The sequence below is a fragment of the Vigna umbellata genome, chromosome 8, assembly GCF_029865625.1.
Source record: "Vigna umbellata cultivar VRB3 chromosome 8, Vumbellata_1.0, whole genome shotgun sequence".
NCBI lineage: Eukaryota > Viridiplantae > Streptophyta > Magnoliopsida > Fabales > Fabaceae > Vigna > Vigna umbellata.
This window is the reverse complement of record NC_142172.1, coordinates 19,546,034-19,573,709: the sequence shown is the minus strand read 5'-3', so window position 1 is coordinate 19,573,709 and position 27,676 is coordinate 19,546,034. Positions and strand designations below refer to the sequence as shown.

General features: G+C 39.5%; 1 protein-coding gene across 5 annotated transcripts; it reads left to right on the top strand.

Annotated features, from left to right (window-relative positions):
• On the top strand, positions 1-27,630 carry FANCM (DEAD/DEAH box RNA helicase family protein). 5 transcript variants are annotated; one of them, XM_088097300.1, is made up of 23 exons: positions 1-137; positions 223-415; positions 494-637; positions 734-816; positions 902-1,016; positions 1,134-1,225; positions 1,337-1,391; positions 1,474-1,595; positions 1,670-1,783; positions 2,604-2,797; positions 3,584-3,714; positions 4,657-4,717; positions 4,816-4,886; positions 11,852-11,901; positions 11,965-12,130; positions 12,266-12,393; positions 12,473-12,808; positions 12,918-12,972; positions 20,138-20,485; positions 20,573-21,028; positions 21,198-21,249; positions 21,436-21,576; positions 26,898-27,630. In XM_088097300.1, exons 1-23 carry the CDS (start codon positions 87-89, stop codon positions 27,442-27,444), a joined length of 3,705 nt encoding a protein of 1,234 aa, XP_087953426.1. In that variant the 5' UTR covers positions 1-86; the 3' UTR covers positions 27,445-27,630. The 5 variants fall into 5 exon arrangements, with proteins under 5 accessions (XP_087953426.1, XP_087953425.1, XP_087953424.1 ...); XM_088097299.1 differs by having other exon boundaries at positions 1,646-1,783; XM_088097298.1 differs by having other exon boundaries at positions 11,852-12,130.
• The last annotated feature ends 46 nt before the right edge of the window (positions 27,631-27,676 follow it).

Below are 27,676 nucleotides of genomic sequence, written 5' to 3'. Positions count from 1 at the left end.
GAAATAAAAGGAGTGCAGATAGTCCACTTGAAAGCTTATTTTCAGTGAATATTTTGGCGCCATTATGTATTTGTTTTCTTTTTGGCATGGGTGTGCGAATGACATCCAATAATCCTTTGGATATCATGGACGATGAGGTATGAAAATGGAAAAATAGCTTTCTTGCAATTTGCAAACTCCAACTGAGTCTCACTCTTTCGACTGTTAATGATGCAATTTTAGGAATTTGATTGGGAAGCAGCTGCTAGAGAAATTGACGTTGTTTGCGAGATGGCGAGCGACGCACAGGGAAAGGGAAAGCAGCAAACGGGTCTCAAGAAGGAATCCGCAACACCGCAGTTAGAAGAAGATGACGAAAACCCTACCTTTGTCCACCACATAGATGCGGAGGCAGCCAAAACCTGGATATATCCGGGTACAACTGTTGATTCCCTACACTTTCTTTCACACTTGAAGAGTTTTAATTAATCACCTTTTGGAATTTGCATTGCAGTTAATGTTCCCCTCCGTGACTATCAATTTGATATTACCCAGTCCGCACTCTTCTCCAACACATTGGTGGCCTTGCCAACGGGACTTGGCAAAACACTCATTGCTGCAGTTGTCATGTATAACTACTTCAGATGGTTTCCTCAAGGTAATTTCTTGTGCTGCCTTATCTTGTGTATCCACAAGTCTTACACTTTCAATGCCACAGACCCTTTAACCGATAAAATGCTTCCTTTCACAACAGGAAAAATAGTCTTTACCGCTCCTTCTCGGCCACTCGTCATGCAGCAGATCGAAGCTTGCCACAATATTGTTGGAATACCTCAAGTAACAACTTTTTTTCTTGTTTCTGATTCACTTTTATCTTTTCTTTGATGAAAATCTTGAAGTATTGGGGAAAATTTAATTTCAGGAATGGACAGTTGACATGACTGGTCAGCTAAGTCCCCCTAAAAGGGCTCAATTTTGGAAAACGAAGCGAGTATTCTTTGTCACTCCTCAAGTATTAGAAAAGGATATTCATTCTGGTGATTTTAATGTCATTTTGATTCCATAAATTCTCTGAATATTGATTTAATTCCATTGATTGTCTGAATAAGGCTCTAGCTTTATTTTGCTTTTTTGCACGACCTGATTTGTTTCAGGTACATGTTTGGTGAAGTGCTTGGTATGTTTGGTAATTGATGAAGCTCACAGAGCTATGGGAAATTACGCTTATTGTGAAGCAGTTCGTGAGGTCTGATTCTTTCGAGGCTTTTATTTATTACTGGTTTTTATTAATAGAGTATGTTTCATCATTATTGCACATAATTTATTCATACCTTTTAGTTTTTTATCTGGTTTTTAGTTGATGGCTGTACCGGTACAGCTGAGAATATTAGCTTTAACTGCAACACCAGGATGTAAGTTTTTGAGTATCTTATGTTCTTTTCAGTCTTTAACCTTTTAACAATATTGTGTTCTAATTTTAAGTTTGATATTCAGCCAAGCAACAGACAGTTCAGGCTGTCATTGATAATCTGCATATCTCCAGACTTGAATATCGCAGCGAAACTGACCATGATGTTATGTCATATGTTCACAATAGGAAGATAGAATTGATACAGGTAGTCTGTGCATGCCTATTTGAAATCTAAGTCATATTTTCTGCATTTAGAGATCTTTGTTGCAATTTTACCAGGTTGTGATGGGCCCGGAAGCTGCAGAAATAAATAATAAGTTTATGGAAGCAATACGCCCTATAGTAGCGAGGCTTACAAATATTGGTGTCATTCAGAACAGAGATTACCGCACTGTAAGACTCTCTGCCTTCTGTTTTGTTTCCATTTTTACCAGAGTCAGATAGCTCTACCTATTGTCAGCAAATAAATACATGACTTATTAGTGATTTTTATTGAAATACGGGGAAATATATATTTGAGTAAGGATTACACTCTCCTTCCCCCTTCATTTTACTTTCATAATCTATTGAGGGATCATCTAAAGTTGGCTTATTATGTTTATCAATTCTTTCAAAGTTGTATAATATAATATATAACTATATAGTCAATTAATTGATGTAACCTGAACACTGAACCAAAGGAGATAATTCTTGAGATACATGTAGTAGAAGAGTAACAATAATTTGTGATCTGTTTTGTTCATAAGATGCATTCAGTTTGTCACACATTGTGAAATTAAAGAAACTGCATTGTGATATAATTCTATATTTTGAATAGCGACATATCCATAAAGTTGGGTTTGAACATCAAATTATATAATTGCTACAGATTCAAAAACATAATGTTTAAAAGACCTCTGGAAATGATTGGAGGCTAATAAAGTCAGATTCCTTTTAACTCAAGTCTAATACTTTATATTTATTAAAACTATATAAATGTTTTGGTAGTGGCGGCAGGCCTTTCTTCCCCCACTCTATTTTAGTATATGTTTTGCATGAATAGCATTTTGAAACATGATTAATTTTGGTAGTTTTCTTAACTATTGTTTGGAAGATTTATGAACTTTTAGCTGTTAGTTGTCTTACCTTTTTGTCTGGCTTATGATTAGCCAAACTTACTTTGCGTGGATGATATATCAAATCATTATCTATCTTTCTTTTGAATGTTTGGCAGTTGAGCCCTTGCCAATTACTTGAAATTAGGGAAAGTTTTCGTCAAAGGCTTGGGCAAGATCTTTCTCATGTCAACTACGAAGATGTTGAAGGGTATTTTGGAGTTCTCATCACTCTTTATTACCTCCATAAGTTACTTTCAAGCCATGGAATAAGGCCAGCATACGAGATGCTTGAGAGAAAATTGAAGCAAGGGTATACTTCCTATGTACATTATATACTAAGTTAGTAAACAAATTGGGAGGATATGTTTAGATTCATGTTTAAATTATTATATGTATGATCCTTCAGGCTAAATAAGAACTTAATTAAAGATTAAGATTAGTACACACTAATGGTAAATGTCAGATGCATTCAAAGGATTAATATCTAAACTCCAAAAATATCTTTAAAAATGCCGAGGACAGAACATATGGGGGCATATTGGGAGTGTTGATTTGATAGTTAAACATGCATGCTGTTTCCTCTCTCGTCATATGGTCTACTTATGAAATTTAACACAGCTGAACCAAACTCTAAAACAACAAAAGATGTTAGTCAGTCGCCATTGCCAATAGATATGTCATAAAAGTGATGGCTTGGTTGATTAATTTCTAGAAGCAATAGAGATGTCTATATTATGCATTTTTTTGTGGTAAATTCTTCATATTTAAATCACTTATTTGTAATATTTCTATGTATAAATTATTGAACTAGATTTGGAAAATAGATCACTGGTAATTGATATTTATTTGTCTTTAGTTTAATAGAAGACCAATGTTCTATTACATGTAAAGTCATTTAACTTTACGCTCTTAGTTGATATGGCTGAGAGCAGAATATCTAAGAAACTTCTCTAACCGTGTTGTGCATGTCTTTTGATATTTAATTTATGTGGGCCTTGTAGGAATATTTTACTATGTTATTGCCAACATTTATGAATTACATATTTATATATATATTTGGAGTTCTGAAAAATGATTCTATAAGGATTACTTTCAGATATTTTGCAAAATTTATGAGTAAAAGTGAAGTTATTTTTAAAGCAAGGCAACTAATGCAGCAAAGTTTGTCTCATGGAGCATCTAGTCCAAAATTGTCCAAAATGCTAGAAGTATTGCTGGAGCATTTCAGTAAGTATTATTCTGTTTTTCAAAAGGTGTTGGTATTTGCTACTACCTTCTTACGGTATTGTTATGTAAAGAAAGTTTTGAATTCTTGAGGTAAATGACATCGGTCTTAGTTCTCACATCATATTATACCCCATAAGACCAAGCTCTGACTGAATATTAACTGTGCCACCAGCTAACGGAAGTAGGGAATTTGATGTAAATTTACAGCCATTTTCTTTTTACGTTTGAATGCTTTAAATTCCAATGAAAAGACTAGTTATGAGTTTTAAAATGATGTTCGGTATGCTTCTTTTAGATTGATCTAGGGGTGTTTAGAAGAGCTTCTTTGAAGAAAATAGAGAGTATACGCCCTTGGAATAATATTTACTTGTGTATGGTGTTTTATAATGATATGATAATGTTCTTATAAAATTTGAAGTATTCACAGCTACATGCTATAATAATAATGAAATAAAGAAACAGATCATCAAATATTATAAAACTAATTTTAAGAGAATTTTCAATATACTCTAAAATATTCAAAGTTAAAATATTGATATTATAAGATATCCCAACAGTGTGTTTAGGATGCTATTTATCCTTTATGATTTAGGAAGTTATATTATGCCATGGCGTCAAGGCTGAGTATTTTTTGGAGGTTAGAAGATATGTTTCTTTGCCTTTTGGATTTCTTTTTTTCCTTTTCTAAAATAGCTATTTTGTTATAAAACTTAATTTGATTTTGAATTCTTTACTGTTTCAAGACAGTCTTAAATATTTTGGTATAAAATTTTAGTCATTTGCTTCTGGTTGAATCTTGATTTGATTTTTTGTTTTTCTAATAAATTTCCATCACACTCTTTAATGGATGCATTATGCGTACAATGAATTCATTTGGATGTGGTTAATAAACTATCATTATACTGATAAGATGATGGATGACTTCTTTGGATGTGGTTGCAGAAACCCACGATCCACAAAGCTCCAGGGTAATTATCTTCTCCAATTACAGAGAAAGTGTCAAGTAATGTTAATTTGAATTATTTAAAATCATATTCTACACAGCTATTGGAAAATTTTAGCCAAATTAAAAAATTTATTGTGTCAATTCAATTCCTTCAGGGATATAATGAATGCACTTGAAGATATTGGGGAATTAGTTAGAGCTACTGAGTTTATTGGTCAAAGTTCAGGTACTTTTGATTTTACTTTGCTTTAGAATTTAGATTGTGTGCTGAATGTAACATTTGTTGGTTATTCCCAAAGCATGTGATACTTGGTGGAATTGATATGTTGTGCTTGACTATGATTAATCACCTGCAACAGTAAGAAAGTAGAAGGGGTGGGCGAAAAAACACAACAGAACGAAGAGAGAAGAGAATAGAAGAGAGAGATAAAATCTTTTATTCATGCCTTTTTTTATAAAGGACATTTGTACATATCAGTGCTCCCGATTTGCTACCCATTTTATTCTTACACTTATCCTTCTAAGCAACAAAATCTCCCATCCAAATTGGCATTTTTGTTCTTTCTATTGGACTTCTTATAATCTTGTTTGTTATGATACTGTTCCTATTCTTCATGGATGGAATCCATGCCTTCTTGGGTCTCCTCATCATGAATTATATTATCCCCTTTCCGATGGACAAATACCTTGTCCACATGGGGTAAATTGGAAGAATCTTGTAAAAAGTCATCCAAAAGCTTCTAGGTGGAGTCTTTCTGAAAGAGGCCTTGCCATTGAACCAAAACATACTCTATGGGTACTCCCGCTGTTCACTAAGATAGTAATGGTTGACTTGCAAATGGCGCTTTGAATCCGTGGTATTTGTTGAGCATTTTGATCCGTTTATGTTAATATGTGCATAGGGTGGTTTGGATGTATTGTGTGCATCAGGATCTAACCCAATAAATAATTCTTACCATTAAGGTTCAATGTAGTGATTGTGGGTGTTCTACAAATTGAAAAGAATGGGCTTGCAGAGATATGAAAAAGGAAACCAGAGAAGATTAAAGTCAGAAGATTAGACCCTATAGACAAACTTCTATGCCATCTAGGCTGCATCCAAAGCTGTCAGCAAGATATTTTGAGCCATTCCAAGTCATACAACAAGTAGGGGAGGTAGCCTTTAAGCTGGTAGAATAATTATTAAGTCTACCTATGATTAGTATAGCAGGGCCTAAAGTAGGTAGTTGTGTGTTGGGGTATCTATAATGATTGTTCCTAGCAGTCTAGGACAATCTCTTCATCTTCCATCTATGTATTGTATCAGATTTTTATCTATATAAATGATAGAACTGAGAAGGGTCTTTCAAGCCCTTTAGAACTATTTTTCTCTGTTTTAGATCTCAAGTTGGTATCAGAGCAGGTTCATCCTGCTCTGGTTTCCTGTCCACCAGCATTGTCACTGCTGTTTGCACCTGTCCGGTGCCGTTCGCCGTTGTCCGCGGTTGTCTCGCCACTATCTGCAGCTGTCAACTGCAGTTTGAAGTTCTCCAACTTGGTTGTCCGCCATACAGCATCTGTCCGCTGCTGTCCACCACCGTTCGTCGCCGTCCGCCGCCGTTCTCCGCCGACCGCCGCCGTCCGCCGTCACAGTTCCGTCCGGCGACCACTGGATCTGGTTCGCCTCTTCACGCGACGACCAACCCCACCGGTGGGCTCGCCTGATTCTCCTCTACGCTCCGCCACGTGCCGCCTCTTTGTGCGCTGCGATCAGGCGCGTGCTGTCCACGCGCCGCCCTCTGCTCACCGGAAAGTCGCCGCGCCACCTCCGTAGCTGTCGCCCTCTGCTCCTCTGTCCATTCTGCCCCTCAAAATCTCACTTTGGTGTGTCTAGAATCTCCCCCTTGAAGAAAACCGTGAGCAACCCTCTAGGGTTTTCTGGTTCTTCACGTTTTTTCCTGGTTCTTCACGGTTTTACTGGTTCTTTCTCCTGCTTTTATCAAAGAATGGCGTCTGGAAGTGCTCTTTCTTTCTCTGGAAGTCCCTCCATCACTTTCGAAAAGTTAAACGAAAATAATTATCTGTCTTGGTCTGCTGCTGTGGAAATGTGGTTCCTTGGTCAAGGACATTATGACCACCTTGAACAGGATGGGAGCCAAGTACCTTCTGACAAAGCTGAACAATGGAAACAAGCTGATTTCCAATTGTGTGCCCTATTGTGGCAATCTGTGGAACCCCGACTTTTGATATCTCTTAGAGCCTTCAAGACATGTCACACTTTTTGGAAGAAAGCTCAAAGCATTTATGCTAATGATATTCAACGTCTCTATGATATCGCAAACAAGCTCGCCTGTCTCAAAATGACAGACCATGATATGGTCTCCTTCATGACTGAAGCCCAAGCAGCTGTGGAAGAATTGAGAATGTTCTTGGAAGCAGAATCTTCAGAAGATATCAAAAAGAAGCTTGACAAGTATTATATGGTGATGATCCTCCGTGCTTTGCATCCTGATATGAATCATATCAGAGATCAACTTCTGACAAGTCATGAGGTCCCTTCCTTGGAAGCCTTGACCACACGTCTTCTTCGTGTTCCTGTGCCTCAGTCTCAGGAAGCTTATGAAACAATGGAACCATCTGTCATGGTTGCCACGCGAGGAAGAGGAGGACGTGGCACTAGAGGAGGAGGACGTGGAGGTCGGGGACGTCCACAATGCTCTTACTGTAAGAGGGTGGGTCACACCCAAGAAAACTGCTACTCCTTGCATGGCTTTCCTTCAAAAACCGTCAATATCTCTAAGGCTGAAACTTCCACTTCCAACTCCAAGTTCACTGAGGAAGAGTATCAAGAGTATCTGCGATTAAAGTCTAATAGTTTGGCACAATCATCTCAATCCCCAAGTACGTTCACAGCTTGCATGTCTCAATCCATGGAAGGTCTAAATTCATGGGTAATTGACTCGGGTGCTTCGGATCACATTTCTGGTAATACCTCATTGTTCTCAACCCTTTCCCTCCAAGAAAAACCCCATTTCATTACCCTTGCAAATTGCTCTAAAACTTGTTCAAAGGGAGTCGGTCAAGTCTCCCTGTCTCCCTCTCTAACTCTGAAATCTGTTCTTTTTGTCCCTAACTGTCCATTCAATTTAATTTCCCTAAGTCAGTTAACCAAAATGTTACATTGTTCAATAACTTTCGATTCAAAATCTTTTGTTATACAGGAGCGTGGCTCGGGGAGACAGATTGGAGAAGGATATGAAGCTGGAGGTTTATACCATTTTGGATCTCGCCCACGGGTATCTTGTGTTACAGCTCCTCCCCCTAAAGTGTTACATGATCGATTTGGCCATCCTCACTTGTCAAAGTTAAAAAAGATGTGTCCTGAACTTAGTGGTCTTCAAACTTTAGAATGTGAGTCCTGTCAACTAGGAAAACATGTTAGATCTGTCTTTCCCAAAAGGTCTCAATCAATGTGTACTTCTAGTTTCTCTATTATTCATTCTGATGTCTGGGGACCTAGTCGCGTCTCTTATTTTGGTTTTAGGTATTTTGTTACTTTTATTGATGAGTATTCTAGATGTACTTGGGTTTATCTAATGAAAGATCGCTCTGAATTGTTACCCATTTTCACATCCTTTTTGAATGAAATCAAGAACCAATTTGGTCATGTAATTAAAGTCTTAAGAAGTGATAATGCTAAAGAGTATTTCTCATTAACTTTTTCTTCACTTCTTAGCTCCCATGGTATTTTACATCAGCCCACTTGTCCTCATACACCCCAGCAAAATGGTATAGCCGAAAGAAAAAATAGACACTTGGTTGAAACGGCTCGTATCCTTTTGCTTGGTGCTCATATTCCTGTTCATCACTAGGGGATGCCATCTTAACTGCATGTTTTCTTATTAATAGGATGCCCTCCTCCTCCCTCAATAATAAAGTCTCTTTCTCCATTCTCTTTCCCAATGATCCTCTCTTTCACACCTCTCCTCGCGTCTTTGGTTGTGTTTGTTTTGTTCACGACATGTCTCCGGGGCTCGACAAGCTCTCTGCTCGTGCGATCAAATGTGTCTTTTTGGGCTATTCTCAGTTTCAAAAAGGGTACCGGTGTTACTCCCCTGAAACCAAAAAGTACTACATGTCTGCCCATGTTACCTTCTTTGAACACACACCTTTCTTCTCGCCCTCTGTTCAAGATGTTCATATCCTCCACCAGGTCCTTCCTCTTCCAGTGGTTGAGTCTAATATCTCCAATCCCTCAGTCAGTCCAAGTCATGCCCAAGGTCCTCCCGAACCTTCCTCTCTCCATACTGATATCCTTCGACACAGTACCCCGGTGAGTAATCCTCTTCCAGCAAATGGTGGATCTCCTCCTTCAGATTCTTCTCCGTCACCATCTCCTGTCACGCCTCCTGGTGAAGATGATTCTGGTTCGCCCATTGCTCTCAGAAAAGGGACTCGTTCCACTCGCAACCCTCATCCCATTTATAATTTTCTTAGTTATCACCGAGTGTCGTCCTCCTTTTCTTCCCTTTTATCCTCAATATCTCCTGTGGTTATTCCTAAAAATGTGAAAGAAGCACTTGATCATCCTGGATGGCGACAAGCCATGATTGAAGAAATGCAGGCTCTTGACCACAGTCATACTTGGGAACTTGTGCCACTTCCCCGGGCAAAAAGGCTGTTTGTTGTCGATGGGTATATGCCATTAAAGTCGGCCCTAATGGTGACATTGATAGGCTCAAAGCCCGACTGGTTGCAAAAGGGTACACTCAGGTTTATGGTCTTGATTATTGTGACACCTTTTCTCCCGTGGCCAAGATGACTACCATTCGATTGTTCTTTCCAATGGCCGCCATTCGTCATTGGCCACTTCATCAGTTGGATATCAAAAATGCCTTTCTCCATGGTGATCTTGAGGAAGAAGTTTATATGGAGCAACCTCCGGGGTTTGTTGCTCAGGGGGAGTCTGGTATGGTTTGTAAATTGAACCGATCTCTATATGGGCTCAAGCAATCACCACGTGCTTGGTTTGGAAAGTTTAGCTCCATTATTCAAAAATTTGGGCTAAAACGCAGTGAAGCAGATCATTCAGTCTTTTATTATCATTCGTCTCCCGGGAAATGTGTTTACTTGATAGTATATGTTGATGATATAGTTATTACAGGAAATGATGTTGCTGGAATATCTCAATTGAAGGAGTACTTGTGTAAACATTTTCAAACCAAGGATCTTGGGAGCCTCAAATACTTCCTAGGCATTGAAGTAGCTCAGTCAAAAGATGGAGTTGTAATCTCCCAAAGGAAGTATGCTCTGGATATTTTGCAAGAAACAGGCATGATTGATTGTAGACCAGTTGATAGCCCTATGGATCCAAATCAGAGATATAGGAGGCTAGTTGGAAAACTAATCTATCTCACTATTACAAGGCCGGATCTATCTTTTGCAGTTGGAGTGGTTAGTCAGTTTATGCAAGCTCCATGTGTTGGCCATTGGAATGCTATCATTCGCATTCTAAGGTATGTGAAAAAGGCTCCCGGGCAAGGGCTGTTATATGAAGAAAAAGGAAGCCTTCAAGTATCAGGATATTGTGATGTTGATTGGGCAGGTTCTCCTATTGATAGACGATCTACTACTGGATATTGTGTTTTCTTTGGAGGAAACATTATCTCATGGAAAAGTACGAAACAAAATGTAGTGACTTGATCAACAGCTGAAGCTGAATATAGGGCAATGGCTTCATTAACATGTGAACTTATATGGGTGAAGCAGTTCCTTCAAGAGCTTAACTTCTGTAACATCCAGAGTATGAAGATGTATTGTGATAACCAAGCTGCTCTTCACATTGCATCAAATCCAGTGTTTCACGAGAGAACCAAACATATAGAAATTGATTGTCATTTTGTTCGGGAAAAATTATTGTCAAAAGAAATATGTACTGAGTTTGTTCGATCAAATGACCAACTCGCAGATGTGTTGACTAAGTCGTTAAGGGGACCTCAGATTGAGTTTATTTGTTCCAAGCTTGGTACATACAATCTGTATGTTCCAGCTTGAGGGGAAGTGTTAGAATAATTATTAAGTCTACCTATGATTAGTATAGCAGGGCCTAAAGTAGGTAGTTATGTGTTGGGGTATCTATAATGATTGTTCCTAGCAGTCTAGGACAATCTCTTCATCTTCCATCTATGTATTGTATCAGATTTTTATCTATATAAATGATAGAACTGAGAAGGGTCTTTCAAGCCCTTTAGAACTATTTTTCTCTGTTTTAGATCTCAAGTAGCTTCAATTACCAGACACAGCCAGGATACATCCTATATTCCATGTGTCTCAACTAAAAAAGGCAGTGGGCACGAAGAGTGTGGAGAAGGAATTGCCATCAGACCTACAGGTAGATGGGCCAACATTCTGGCCCATTAGAATTCTGGATACGAGACAGACACATCAAGGAGAGGAAATGGTGCAACAGATATTGATTGAATGGCAGGAAAGAGGTAGAGATGGAGCGACTCGGGAAGATGCCCTAACTATCAAAGACCAATATCCAGACTTCAACCTTGAGGACAATGTTGATCATCAGGCGGTGGGTAATGTTAGGGAGTGGAGAGTTTATGAGAGGACAAGGAAGAGATAATGTCCTAATTGTTTTAGCAGTTAGGAGAGGCAGGCAGGAAGTTAGGTGGAGAGTTTATGAGAGGAGAGGCAGGAAGTTAGGTGGAGAGTTTATGAGAGGAGAGGCGGGAAGTTAGGACTTGTATAAATAGAGTTTGGTACATTGTTTTGGGTAGCTTTTGGAATATTAGTTTGTATAGACAGGAAAATTTGTCCTGTGGAGGGGGATTAGGCTCCTGTATATTGATTGTACATGAACTTTGTTGAATTGAAATACAGAAACTCATTCTTTTACAGTTTGAGTTCTTGTTTGTGAGTGTGTTAGTGGTTTCATACCCAAAAACCTATCAAAGTAGGTATTACTTTTTTCTTGCCTCAAATAATTCTTAAATCTTAGTCATTGTTAAGCATCGTTGACATCTGCATTTATTTATTCTGGGCAATTTGTAAAGGAAATGTTTTATCCTCCAATTTGTATCTTCTCTTTGTTTTTCCTTCCTTCTTTTCTTTTGTTGTTTTTCGACATTCATCATTATTTTGTTTGTAAAGGAGAATCAATTATGTTGTTTACAAAAAAGTCTTCATTTTAATGATCTATAGGGAAAGCAATGAAAGGTCAGTCCCAAAAGGTTCAACAGGCTGTGCTAACGGTATGTATTCTCTTTAGTATAATATTCACTCTCCTTCGATGCACTTACATGGTTGATCAACAGAAATTTCGGTGTGGCACCTATAATGTCATTGTTGCCACATCAATTGGTGAAGAAGGTCTTGACATCATGGAAGTTGATCTTGTCATATCTTTTGATGCTAATATTTCACCACTTAGAATGATTCAGCGAATGGGGAGAACCGGAAGAAAGCATGATGGACGAGTTGATATCCTTTGATTTTCAGTTTATTTATTTCTTGGTGATTGTTACTTCTGAGAAAGAAATGAACATTATTGGCATTTCCTATTATACGCTTTCTGAAATGCTACAAGTTTTTCGTTGGTTCCTTAACAATTGTTACTAGTTTTTGCTTGTGAAGGGACAGAGTTGAAGGGCTACTTGCAAAAACAGGCAAAGAGCAAAACTATAACTAAACACATGCGCAATGGGGGCATAAATAGTTTTTCCTTTCATCCTAGTCCAAGGATGGTCAGAAACTGATAGAAAACTTCTTTTCTTTTTTATCTGTGCTTTTTATCCTTATCAATGTTGCTAAATATTTTTGTAGATTCCTCATGTCTTCAAACCGGAAGTTCAATATGTTGAACTGTCTATTGAGAAATTTATTCCCCGTCAAAAGAATGTGAAGGATGACGAGCTCCACATTTCTCCATCGAAGAACAAACTTAATGTGGCTGAAATTGATTTACTTGAAACGTATTTTCACTCTACTAGGGAAAAGAATAGTAGAATCTCCCTTATTTCCTTTCCCCACTTTCAGACCTTTCCTTCTAGAGTGCATAAAGTTAAACATTCATCTGGAACATTGATGTTTATAGACATGATGCAGCGTATGCAAGGACTAGCATCATTTCCAAAAGATGACGAAACTTCTTCACTTCAGGTTCTACTTCTGCTCTGAGATCAGTACCACACTGTATGAAATATGATCATAGTCATACTGTGAACGTTATTTCTTTTTTGGTTAAATAATGTCTATTTGAGTTGTTCAGGAAGATCTGTGCTTGGGACATAGGAAGCCAGTCACCCCTACCAAACTTGATAAAGGTAATATGGATAATATCATCTGTTCAATTTTCTCTCCTAGTTTCTAATGCCAGACAATAGCCATTGATATTGTCAACATTGCAGATGAAAAGAGTTGTATTTTACTTTTTATCTTTTACTTTTCAGAATTATTTACTTTTTGGTGGGTATTACTTGAAAGGAATAATCTGAAAGAAAGAAGATTTTTATTCAATCAATTGATTTGAAACAAACATAAGTCTCTATATAGAGAGAACTCTAATCCTAAAGTAATAATTACAAAGAGATCTCTAGAATCTTCTAACAGCTTCGAGTAGTACACTTAATATCTTCCTAACAACATTTTCTCCCAAGTTGGTGAATGGATATATCATTCCCAGCTCGCTTGTAAGATTATGAAAATTTTCAGTGGAAAGACCTTTTGTGAACAAATATGCTAATTGAAGCTCAGATGGGACATAAGAAGCAGCGATAAGACTACCATCCAGTTTTTCTTTAATAAAGTGTTGATCTATCTTTTTGTGTATGCTAAACTAGATTGTGGGCAATGATGATGTTAAACTGGAGTTGCCACAGGTTATTTATATTGCCACGTTGTCACCCTATAAACATTAACAAAAATGAGGACTATATTGGGACGGAGAAAATTGAGGGGCTGTTAGGTTCCTAGATAGAGAAACCCAAAAACACCACTGCAAAACACCCAAACTCACCTAAAAGATCTTGTATTATTGATTCTAGGCACCAAGAACAGCAAGAGTGCCTCCAAGGGACAATGTTCCCTTCACACAGGATGCCAAAGATCCTGTCAACATTTAGGTCTGGAGGCTTGGGTGATGGTCGATATGACTCCTTTGGTTCCATTAATGATAAGAACTGCTTCAAACCAAAAGACCTGGAAAACCAGTGACTTCTTGCACGGCTCAAAAATTCTACAGCATATCTTCGTGACAACTTCTGTTTTCTCATTTCTACTTCTAGATCTTCCAGAATTACTGGACCATCCCCATAAAGCACAAATTTTGCAGTACGCTCTGAAACTGTTTGCACTGCTTCCATTACTGAAGTTTCTTTCCTACCATCTTTACTTTCCTCCATTGTGAGTAATTCAAGATGGCTAGTTAATAACTACTCTCCAAGAAAACCGCAAATTCCTTTGTGGTCATTGCTAGAAGCAAGATCTGCAAGTGTTATAACATCAGGAAATTCAGGATATGGATCTGTAACTGTTATAGTGGATGCACCCATGGACACCAGGACCTCAACTGGGTAGCACCCTGCCCCCACTGTTTTAACCCCAGGCCTCAACAATTCTTCATCCTCCGCATTTGGTTTACTACTTTGTAGATATCTTGCTTCCTTCTCTTCATCATTAGCCAAGTACTCTCCTTCTTCAGAGAATTTCTTGCCTTGTTGTTTTGCAGACTATCTTTGTTAGGGATGGAGAGTTTACGAGTGAAGGAATAAAACATCAAATGCCCAACTGCCTTAGCAGTTAGGAAGAGCGGGGTTATTGGTTGTATAAATAGCAAATAATCAATTGTAGTGGGGGGTCGATTGTTTGATTGTAGTCTAACAGGGTTTGTCATCCTGAAGAGGGAGGTTAGGCTCTCTAGAAGGAGGTTATGCTCCCAAACCCAGTCCTTGTAAAGAGATTCGTTTACGGTGAATAATAGCTGTTAGATGTTAAGTTGTGTGTTTCTGTTAATTGGGCTTAGCCCATTCTGTATTTAGGATTTAACCCTTATCTTACATTATAAATAAACTACCCTATGTGTATGCAAAACACATTAGGGAGATTTCTCCTAATCTTCTTCACTATATTCAATATGGTATCTAGAGCACAGGAATAGTTCCAGTCAACTCCACGATCTCCGACACTCATCACTGTCGCTGTCGTTGCAGTCGCCGCCGCCGCCGCCGTCGTCGCCGGAGTTCCAGAATTGACCGGCGACCACACCATCGGAATCGTCTTGACCGGGCAACCACCGTGGTACGAAGATCGCGGCAAACGGACCACCCACGCGCCGCCGCAAGAGTCATTGCTGCCGCCTCTGCCGTCGCACGTGCCGGCGCGTCGCCGGAGATTTCCGCCACCGATCAGCACCGTCGTGATCGCCTCTTCGCCCTCTTTCTGGATCTGTGGTCGTTGCATCAATCGGAGCACTTTGAATTTTTAAGGTTTCTCCCTCTCCATGGCTGCCCAACTTGATGATCGGAGTCGGTCTCGCCAACCAGGTAAAGGACGTCCAAAATGTGACCACTGTGGCAAGCTAAGCCACAAAATTGATAGATGTTATGCACTTCATGGACGTCCTCCTCGACCTATAGCAATGGCTAATTCTGATCCACCTCCTCGATCACCGTCTGCAGACCATCCTACTTCATCAAATACCATAAATAACCCTTTACTCTTTCAGGAATTTCTCAGATGGTATGAGGACCGTCAGCACTCTAGTTCCACTACATCTGCTTCTGTTATACGCACAGGTCCTCCTTTTGTCGATCTGACTCACTCTCTCGGATCTTGGTTCCTTGACTCAGGTGCCACTGATCATATCACTGGTAACAAGTCCTTGTTTTCTTCCTTGTCATGTCCGGTTAATTTACCCTCGGTAACGATGGCTGATGGGTCTAGAGTCTCATCTCATGGTATTGGTACTGTTCATATTTTTCCGTTCATATCCATTGATAATGTACTTTATGTCCCTGGGTCTCCTTTTAACTTATTGTTCGTAAGTCGTCTAACTCGTTCCCTTAGTTGTGTTATTTCATTTACCAAAGATTCTGTTTGGTTGCAGGACCGGAGTTCGAAACACATGATTGGCACATGATGTGAGTCTCATGGCCTATATCATCTCAGCCCTTCTCCACATGCTGGCGTAATCATGGAGTCACCATCCCTTCTTCATGCTCAGTTAGGTCATCCCAGTCTTGCCAAACTTCAGCAACTTGTTCCGAGTCTGTCCAAATTATCAAGTTTGTCGTGTGAGTCTTGTCAGTTAGGTAAACATACTCGTAGTTCCTTTCCTCGTAGTGTTTCACAACGAGCGTCATCTCCCTTTTCATTGGTTCATTCTGATATTTTGGGACCTAGTCGTGTTAAGTCAACTTTAGGATTTCAGTATTTTGTTACCTTTATTGATGACTATTCCAGATGTACTTGGTTGTTTCTCATGAAGAATCGTTCTGAGTTGTTTTCTATTTTTCAAACTTTTTTCAATGAAATAAAAACTCAGTTTGGGGTTTCTATTCGCACTTTACGTAGTGATAATGGCCGTGAATACCTTTCTCAACAGTTTAAACATTTTATGGCTTCTCATGGCATTCTTCACCAAACCTCATGTGCTTATACCCCTCAACAAAATGGGATGGCTGAGCGCAAGAATAGACACCTTATTGAAACAACTTGTACCCTTCTCATTCATGGTCAAGTACCCTCACGTTTTTGGGGTGACGTTGTTCTCACAGCATGTTATCTTATCAACCGCATGCCATCTTCCGTCCTAGCGAACAAAATCCCTCATTCTATATTATTTCCTCAAGACCCTCTACATCCATTACCTCTTAGAGTTTTTGGGTCTACATGTTTTGTTCATGATTTTAGTCCTGGTCTTGATAAGTTATCTCCTAGGTCTCACAAATGTGTCTTCTTAGGATTTCCACGGTCACAAAAGGGCTATAAGTGTTTTCCCCTTCCCTCAATCGTCATTTTATCTCTGCTGATGTCACTTTTGATGAATCTTCTTTTTACTTTACACATTTATCTTCTAGTTTTGTACCTTTCCCCGTTACTGTTGATATTCCTCTTATCTGTGATCCTCCTGGTGATGCTCCACCCATTTTGTCTCCTCCTTCTTTAGACTCTCATTCACCACAGGATCGTCCTTCACCACCACCCCTTCAGGTTTATAGTCGCTGCAAATGAGTCTGACTTGCCCATTGCCCTCCGTAAAGGTATACGCTCTACCCGTAACCATTCCCCCCATTATACTGTTCTTAGTTACCACATATTATCTCTATCTTTTTACACTTGTCTGTCATCCAATTCTTCTGTGTCAATTCCTAAATTTGTGGGTGATGCCTTAACTCATCCTGGCTGGCGTCAAGCTATGCTGGATGAACTAAGTGCTTTACAGAAAAGTGGAACTTGGGAGCTTGTCCAATTACCATCTGGAAAGTCTGTTGTTGGTTGCAGGTGGGTGTATGCTATCAAGGTTGGCCCTGATGGCACAATTGATCGTCTGAAAGCTTGGCTGGTTTCCAAAGGCTACACACAGATTTTTGGTTTGGATTATGGTGATACTTTTTCTCCAGTGGCAAAAATGACCTCTGTTCGCCTATTCATTGCCATGGCCGCTCTTCGACAATGGCCTCTTTACCAACTTGATGTCAAAAATGCTTTCCTAAATGGTGATTTGCATGAAGAAATTTATATGGAGCAACCGCCTGACTTTGTTGCTCAGGGGGAGTCATCTGGATTGGTATGTCGTCGTCGCAAATCCTTATATGGCCTAAAACAATATCCTCGGGCCTGGTTTGGTAAATTCAGTTGTGTTGTTCAACAATTTGGTATGTCTCGCAGTGAAGTGGATCATTCAGTGTTCTATCGCCACTCAAGTGCTGGATATATTTACTTAATAGTGTATGTTGATGATATTATTCTCACAGGAAGTGACTATCTCGGCATCTCTCAGATGAAACAACACCTTTGTCATAATTTTCAAACCAAAGATCTTGGCAAACTCCGGTACTTTTTGGGTATTGAAGTAGCACAATCCAGTGATGGTATTGTCATATCTCAGAGAAAGTATGCGTTAGACATCTTGGAGGAAACAGGATTAATGAACTGTAAATCTGTTGAGACACCTATGGACCCTAACATCAAACTCTTACCAAATCAGGGGGAGCCTTTCTCAGATCCTGAACGGTACAGAAGATTAGTTGGTAAATTAAACTATCTTACTGTTACGCGTCCTGACATTTGCTTCGCAGTTAGTGTAGTGAGTCAATTTCTAAACTCCCCATGTGAAGACCATTGGGATGCAGTTGTTCGCGTACTGAAGTATATTAAAGGATCACCTGGAAAAGGTTTGCTATATGGCCCTAACAATGATACAAAAATCATTTGCTATTCAGATGCTGATTGGGCTGGTTCCCTTCTGATAGGAGGTCTACTTCTGGATATTGTGTCTCTATTGGTGGCAACCTGATTTCTTGGAAAAGTAAGAAGCAAAGTGTTGTGGCAAGGTCCAGCGCAGAAGCAGAATATAAAGCTATGGCATCTGCTACTTGCGAGCTTGTGTGGCTTAAACAATTACTTGATGAATTGAAATTTGGAGATGCCACTCACATGACACTTATATGTGATAATCAAGCTGCTCTTCATATTAGCTCTAACCCTGTCTTCCTTGAGAGAACCAAGCACATTGAAGTTGATTGTCATTTTATTAGAGAAAAAATCATATCCGGAGATATCAAGACTGAGTTCGTTAACTCAAGCAACCAGTTGGCAGACATATTCACCAAGTCCTTACGAGGACCTAGAATTGACTATCTTTGTAACAAGCTTGGAACATATGATTTATATGCTCCAGCTTGAGGGGGAGTGTTAGATGTTAAGTTGTGTGTTTCTGTTAATTGGGCTTAGCCCATTCTGTATTTAGGATTTAACCCTTATCTTACATTATAAATAAACTACCCTATGTGTATGCAAAACACATTAGGGAGATTTCTCGTAATCTTCTTCCCTATATTCAATAATAGCAAAAACTTATTCTTTCATTTTTGTTTCTATCTTTTGAGTGTTTTCTTGTTAGGTTCCAAACCCAGGAACCTAACAATCTTTCTCAGCATTCGTACCTGTTTTTCCCTCTTTCTTTCCTTTCATGACAAATTTCTCACTTCCTCTGCCCCTTCCATGATTTATGAGTTCTTGTAGCATGTCTTTTTTTGCTTGGACGATTTCCCTTATTTCTTTCACACTGTTTGTTTTTTTTTTTGTTTTTTTTTTATGTCATGGCTCTTCCTTGTTTGTTGGCTCCTTTCTCCAAAGTATTTACTCTTTCTTCATCACCTCCTCAGCCTTGTCCTTCCTTTCTCTATTCATCGACCCTTGAGTGCCCTCCGAACTCCTGTCTGAATTCTTGGAATTTTTCATAAGACCTCTGAACATCTCCTTGAGTTCTTGATGACCCTCCGTTAGTTCATCTATTTTTCTTTCTATTATGCTGATTCTTCCTTCCATTTCTTTTCCTTTTCTGAGATCTCACAGGTCGGACCAACTTGTTAGGTTCTTAGATAGAGAAACCCAAAAACACCACTGCAAAACACTCAAACTCACTGAAAATATCTTGTATTATTGATTCTAGGCACCAAGAACAGCAAAAGTGCCTCCAAGGGACAATGTTCCCTTCACATAGAATGCCAAAGATCCTGTCAACAATTCTCTAAAACATCCAAAAACCTCCCTTCCCTACAAAGAACCCCCACTAAATAAAGGAAGTCTCACTCAACCTAACAACCGAACTAACAACAAATTTTTAATCTGTTTCCTCCTATCATACACATTATATCCTATGAGGACCGCATTGAATAATTTGAACAAAACTTGAGACCAAAAAGACTATTAAACCAATAAATAAAATAGAACAGTAAGATAGAAAGCTCTGGCAACAGTATTATCGACAAACACCAATGATGGTGACAGCTCCAGCAGACGACAGGTGCAACTTCGACAACAGTGGCAGAATCAACAATGTAGTCACAAGTTTGATGCACTTTAGACAACCACATGAATCAAAGGAAATGGATTCACTTTAAGTAACCCTAGAAAGAATCATAGCTAAGACACTAAAGAAGAAATGTGAAAGGGGGGCTCTCAAGAACCTAATACCAACTTGAAATTATTAATCTGAAGAGAAGAATATTTTTATTTAATTGATTGATTTGAAACAATACATCGATTTCTATGTAGAGAGAATTCTAACTCTTAAATAATAATTACAAAGAGATCTCTAAAATCTTTTAACACTTCTAATAATACACTTAATATCCTACAAACAACAACATTCATAATAAATGACTTTTTCTGAACACACTTTCAACATCTGTGAACATTTTGCAAATATCTATTGACATCGAATTTCTAAATATGGTAACTAAGTCCACTTTATGTCTTCTTCAGACAATGAATCATGCTCTATGCATGCATTGAGAACGAGTGTAAACTCGGTTAATTGTCTGGACCTTGATTCGTATCATTTGGGCATTCAAAGCAAAGACTTCCTTGATCTAACTTGGCGAGAAGAAACATGTCAGGATGATGAGGGAATTCACGAGACTCCAATTTATAAGAGAAGAGTGTCAAATGAAGCATATAATGCTGGTCAAATGGAAAATCTTATGGAGATTGAGACTTCTTCGTTGGTTGCAGATGCATGCATTAATGACATGAAAGATGAAGAACTTAGTCCACGTTTAACGAATTTCATTAAAAGTGGTGTAGTTCCTGAGTCTCCCATTGATGAAAGAGGTGGGTAACTTCAAGGTGGTAAAAGGACGGTTTACAATAGTTTAGTGTAATTAACTATTTTGTTCTAAAATAAATTGAATTTTTCAGGGAAATCAGGATACCATTCTGCTATACGTGACTGTATTTTACCTGTCAGTGTTCACAAAGAACAGAATGTTAGTTCTTTAAGCTCAGGGGAAACTAAAATGGTCGACAATGAGAAGGGCACTGATAAGAATGTCAGTACTTCCTCTTTCAATGAAACTCAAAGCCCTTTACTTGACCTGAAGAATTGTACAATTAGAAGAGGACGAGTCTTTCTTTCCCAAACTGAGGAAGGCCATGTACATAACTCTGACCTAAGCCTTGGTGAAGAAGCACTTCCAGCAGATTGTGGTGAAATGTCTGAAAGCATTAAACCTTCACGCAAATTTAAAAGGTTGCGAAAAGCTGAAGATACTGAAAGCAATAGGAATCAGAAAAATATTAAATTTTTTTATTCAACAGTGCACTTTCTGAAGTCATCCCGTGCCTCCAATCCCGCACAATATGAGCATGGACGAGGTGATTTTAGTTCGTTTAGTGCATTCTTTACTCCTTTATTTATTGAAAGTATTTTAGATCATATCTTGTTTTTTTGAAACGAAATTGGAAATATATTTAACAAAATTCTTTTCTAGAAGGATGTATTTTAGAAAACTGAGCGCCGTGCTGTTTCATTTCTACTTTTTAGGTAAAAGGAAATCAGCATACAATGTGAGAGACTTCATTGAGGAGGAAGCGGAGTAAGCTTTTGCTGAAGATTAACTTAATTCTGTATTCTCATCCTGTTTTAGCGTTTTTTACACAATATTCAGTATCATAGTTAGCATATCTTTTATTGCTGCTTCAGAAAATATAATGACTTATAAGTTGTATATGACGATATTTTGTGAAAATATCCGGTCTCACGAGCAGTTCAATATGGTCAGGGTATCTTCAGATGCCTATGTATCTAATGATGAAGATGGTGAGGATGACAATTCATTTGACAGTTTCATAGATGACAGGACCAACCCTACAGCAGCCAGTCAGCCTCAAGCTAGTAGAATGGACATGATGACAATTTACAGGTATTTTATCTTCCTTCCATTGCGCTTTGTTATTCGTAGGTTTCTTCTGAATTCATGATTAAAGGAATTGGGTAGCAAATGTCATCCTTCGAAAAAAAGCTCGTATCATACAAGGCTTCTTTCCTCTTATGAGAAATAGAGAAGATTGGGAGAAAATATCCCTTGTGTGTTTAGCATACACATAGGGTAGTTTATTTATATTGTAAGATATGGGCCAATGCCCTAATACAGAATAGACTAAGCCCAAATAACAAAAACACACATCTTAATATCTAACACTCCCCCTCAAGCTGGAGCATATAAATCATATGTTCCAAGCTTGTTACAAAGATAATCAATTCTAGGTCCTCGTAAGGACTTAGTGAATATGTCTGCCAACTGGTTGCTTGAATTAACAAACTCAGTCTTGATATCTCCGGATATGATTTTTTCTCGAATGAAATGGCAATCAACTTCAATGTGTTTGGTTCTCTCATGGAAGACAGGATTAGAGCTAATATGGAGAGCAGCTTGATTATCACATATAAGTATCATGTGAGTGACATCTCCAAATTTCAATTCACTCAACAATTGTTTAAGCCACACAAGCTCGCAAGTAGCTGATGCCATAGCTCTATATTCTGCTTCTGCACTGGACCTTGCCACAACACTTTGCTTCTTACTTTTCCAAGATATCAGGTTGCCACCAATAGAGACACAATATCCAGAAGTAGACCTCCTATCAGAAGGGGAACCAGCCCAATCAGCATCTGAATAACAAACGATTTTTGTATCGTTGTTAGGGCCATATAGCAAACCTTTTCCAGGTGATCTTTTAATATACTTCAGTATGCGAACAACTGCATCCCAATGGTCTTCACATGGGGAGTTTAGAAATTGACTCACCACACTAACTGCGAAGGAAATGTCAGGACGCGTAACAGTAAGATAGTTTAATTTACCAACTAGTCTTCTGTACCGTTCAGGATCTGAGAAAGGCTCCCCCTGATTTGGTAGGAGTTTGATGTTAGGGTCCATAGGTGTCTCAACAGATTTACAGTTCATTAACCCTGTTTCCTCCAAGATGTCTAACGCATACTTCCTCTGAGATATGACAATACCATCATTGGATTGTGCTACTTCAATACCCAAAAAGTACCGAGTTTGCCAAGATCTTTGGTTTGAAAATGATGACAAAGGTGTTGTTTCATCTGAGAGATGCCAAGATAGTCGCTTCCTGTGAGAACAATATCATCGACATACACTATTAAGTAGATACATCCAGCACTCGAGTGGCGATAGAACACTGAATGATCCGCTTCACTGCGAGACATACCAAATTGTTGAACAACACAACTGAATTTACCAAACCAGGCCCGAGGAGACTGTTTTAGGCCATATAAGGATTTGCGAAGACGACATACCAATCCAGATGACTCCCCCTGAGCAACAAAGCCAGGCGGTTGCTCCATATAAATTTCTTCATGCAAATCACCATTGAGGAAAGCATTTTTGACATCAAGTTGGTAAAGAGGCCATTGTCGAAGAGCGGCCATGGCAATGAAGAGGCGAACAGAGGTCATTTTGCCACTGGAGAAAAAGTATCACCATAATCCAAACCAAAAATCTGTGTGTAGCCTTTGGCAACCAGTCGAGCTTTCAGACGATCAATGTGCCATCAGGACCAACCTTGATAGCATACACCCACCTGCAACCAACAACAGACTTTCCAGATGGTAATTGGACAGCTCCCAAGTTCCACTTTCCTGTAAAGCACTTAATTCATCCATCATAGCTTGACGCCAACCAGGATGAGTTAAGGCATCACCACAGATTTGGGAATTGACACAGAAGAAATGGATGAGAGACAAGTATAAAAGATGGAGATAATCTGTGGTAATTAAGAACAGTATAATGGGGGGAAGGGTTACGGGTAGAGCGTATACCTTTACGGAGGGCAATAGGCAAGTCAGACTCAGTTGCTGGAGCCGGAGGAGACACATGAGGCGGCACCGGAAGTGAGTCATGAGGGAGAATTACGGCGACTATAAACCTGAAGGGGTGGAGGTGAAGGATGATCCTGTGGTGAATGAGAGTCTAAAGAAGGAGAAGACAAAATGGGTGGAGCATCACCAGGAGGATCACAGATAAGAGGAATATCAACAGTAACAGGGAGAGGTACAGAACTAGAAGATAGATGTGAAAAGTAAAAAGAAGACTCATCAAAAGTGACATCAGCAGAGATAAAATGACGATTGAGAAGGGGAAAAACACTTATAGCCCTTTTGTGACCGTGGAAATCCTAAGAAGACACATTTGTGAGACCTAGGAGATAACTTATCAAGACCAGGACTAAAATCATGAACAAAACATGTAGACCCAAAAACTCGAAGAGGTAATGGATGCAGAGGGTCTTGAGGAAATAAGATAGAATGAGGGATTTTGTTATCTAGGACGGAAGATGGCATGCGGTTGATAAGATAACATGCTGTGAGAACTGCATCACCCCAAAAACGTGAGGGTACTTGACCATGAATAAGAAGTGTACGAGTTGTTTCAATAAGGTGTCTATTCTTGCGCTCAGCCACCCCATTTTGTTGAGGGGTATAAGCACATGAGGTTTGGTGAAGAATGCCATGAGAAGCCATAAACTGTTTAAACGGTTGAGAAAGGTATTCACGGCCATTATCACTACGTAAATTTCGAATAGAAACCCCAAACTGTGTTTTTATTTCATTGAAAAAAGATTGAAAATAGAAAACAACTCAGAACGATTCTTCATTAAAAACAACCAAGTACATCTGGAATAGTCATCAATAAAGGTAACAAAATACTGAAAACCTAAAATGGACTTAACACGACTAGGTCCCCAAATGTCAGAATGAACCAATGAAAAGGAGACGACGCCCGTTGTGAGACACTACGAGGAAAGGAACTACGAGTATGCTTCCCTAACTGACAAGACTCACACGACAAACTTGATAATGTGGACAACCTCGGGACAAGTTGTTGTAGTTTGGCAAGACTAGGATGACCGAACTGAGCATGAAGAAGGGATGGTGACTCCATGACTACGCCAACATGTGGAGAAGGCGGAGATGATAAAGGCCATGAGACTCACATCCTGTGCCAATCATGTGTTTCGAACTCCGGTCCTGCAACCAAACAGAATCTTTAGTAAATGAAATAACACAATTAAGAGTGCGAGTTAAACGACTAATGGACATAAGTTGAAGGGAGACCCAGGGACATAAAGTACATGATCAATGGATATGGATGGAAAAATATTAACAGTACCAATACCATGAGATGAGACTCTAGACCCATCAGCCATTGTTACAAGGGTAAATTATCAGGACATGACAAGGAAGAAAACAAAGACTTGTTACCGGTGATGTGATCAGTGGCGCCTGAGTCAAGGACCCAAGGTCCGAGAGAGTGAGTTAGACCAACAAAAGGTGTACCTGTACGTGCAACAGATGCAGATGTAGTGGAACCAGAGTGCTGATGATCCTCATACCATCTGAGAAATTCGTTGAAGAGTGCAGGTTTGTCTATGGTATTAGATGAAGTAGGATGGTCTGCAGACGGTGATCGGGGAGGTGGATCAGAATTTGCCATTGCTACAGATCGAGGAGGACGTCCATGGAGAGCATAACATTATCAATCTTGTGGCCTAACTTGCCACAATGGTCACATTTTGGACGTCCTTTACTTGGCTTGCGAGACCGACTTCGATCATCACGTTGAGCAGCCATAACAGAGGAATCATCAGTATGGGAGGATGTCTCAGTGACGGGTTTGCTCGGTATACGCAAAAGAGCAGAACAAGTAGAAGTAAAGTTGGGTATGACAGGAGAACCCAAAATCTGATCACGGACATGAGAAACATCATCAGAGAGTCCGTATAATGCCAACAACATGAAGAACTTTGATCGTTGTTCCAATTCTTCAGCAGGAGTGGAAGCAGGAGGTAATATATCATTAAAGTCATGAAGAAGGGCATGAATTTTACCCAAATAATCTGCCATGGGACCAGGATTGCGCGGACCAATAACAGTTAATAGGTCCTGACAAACACCATAAAGACGCTGAGTGTCATTGGTGTATAACAACTTCGCTTGTGCCCATACTTCTGAACATGTTTCATAGGATCGAAACATTTGTTTCAGTGAGGAGTGAATGGTGGACTTTATAACAATACATAACTGAGCATCAATTTTCATCCAGCGGGAAGTGTCATCTATGGGAGCAATAGTCACATTTTGAGTAAGATGATCTAAGTACCCCTGACTCTTCAACCAAAGTTTGATGTCGGACGCCCATGTTGCATAATTTGTGCCATCTAACTTGTCAATGGACAAGTGTACATTCACATAATTGGTATATATTGAGGGATCAGAAGATGAGCCACCAACAGAGGTGTTTGTAGACGAGGAAGACGCCATAGAGAGGGAGAAACCCTAAAAATTCAAAGTGCTCCGATTGACGCAACGACCACAGATCCGGAAAGAGGGCGAGGAGGCGATCACGGCGGTGCTGATCGGCGGCGGAAAGCTCCGGCGACGCGCCGGCACGCGCGGCGGCAGCGGCGGCAGCGGCGAATCTTGCGGCGGCGCGTGGCGGCGCGTGGGTGCTCCGATCGCCGCGATCTTCGTGCGACGGTGGTCGCCCGGCCGAGACGATCCCGATGGTGTGGTCGCCGGTCGATTCTGGAACTCCGGCGGCGGCGACGGCGGCGGCGGCGGCGACGGCGGCTGCGACGGCGGCGGCGGTGACGACGGCGACAGTGATAGGTGCCGGAGACCGTGGAGTTGACTGGAACTATTCCTGTGCTCTAGATACCATATGAGAAATAGAGAAGATTGGGAGAAAATATCCCTTGTGTGTTTAGCATACACATAGGGTAGTTTATTTATATTGTAAGATATGGGCCAATGCCCTAATACAGAATAGACTAAGCCCAAATAACAAAAACACACATCTTAATATCTAACACCTCTCATTACATATTTATCTAAACGTGAGAATATCAGCTTTGTTAGAATCTTTCCCAATTATTTGAATTTACAAATATCACATTTTTTTATAGGCAATATTAGTTGTTAATATTTGTTAATGGGAGAATTGAATCCATAATCTCTCTTACTCCCCCTTCTAAACCAACCTTATATCTTCAAATTATTAGTGAAAAGAGTTGAACCCACAACTTCTGTCACCCTCCTCCCAAGAAGTCATCCTTATATCCGCCTACAAATATCACATTGAATTAATTCTGAACTATGCAGTGCTGTTATTATCTTAATGTTAAAGCTATATAACTGAAATTAGCTCTGATGCAGGCGTTCTTTGCTCAGTCAAGCACCGAGTAATGGACCGCTTGATTTTTCTGCCACCTTCACTCCCGACTGTGTGACTGTGGCAGCCAGTACTAGTGAATGTGGGGATTCTTCAGGGAAGTCATTCAATCATTTACATACAGAGCCAACCAAAGAGTCAGCAAATCGGACTTCAGAATCCGTCACCATCGACCAGTTAACCTCAGAAGCAGTGTTTTCAAGTTGTTGTCCTAAGGGAAATGGGACAGAGATAAAAAGTCACAAACGAAGATTGTCGTTTTACCACTCTGAACACTTCCCGACTATGAACCTTGAACAAGAATTTGCTCTTCAATCAAAGAAAGAAGTGGGGGAAGTGGATGCAATTACAAATGTTTTGTGTGATGATCAGTTTTATAATGATCTCGATCTTGACGAGTTGGAGGCGAAAGCAACTTTGCTTCTAAAACGGAAATTAGATTTGTCCATTCAGAAGCAAGATAAAGTCTCTCAATCTCACTTACCCAACCTTGATATTTTTGGGTCTCCTTCATTTGATCTTGGGATATGAAAAGCATGACATAACTCATGCAGCATGATATTTGCATTTGGAAATTAATTAATCAACGTGGTGTAAGCCAAATACAAGTCTTTTAGACTACATATTTATACAGTGGTATTTTATTGTATAGTTAAACATTGTTTGGAAGAGACTACGGTTATAGCTTCGTCTAACAAACACTTGGTTCGAAGGGTATTTCAATGCCTCTTGTATATTCGTCTAACCCCGATTGTTATTAACC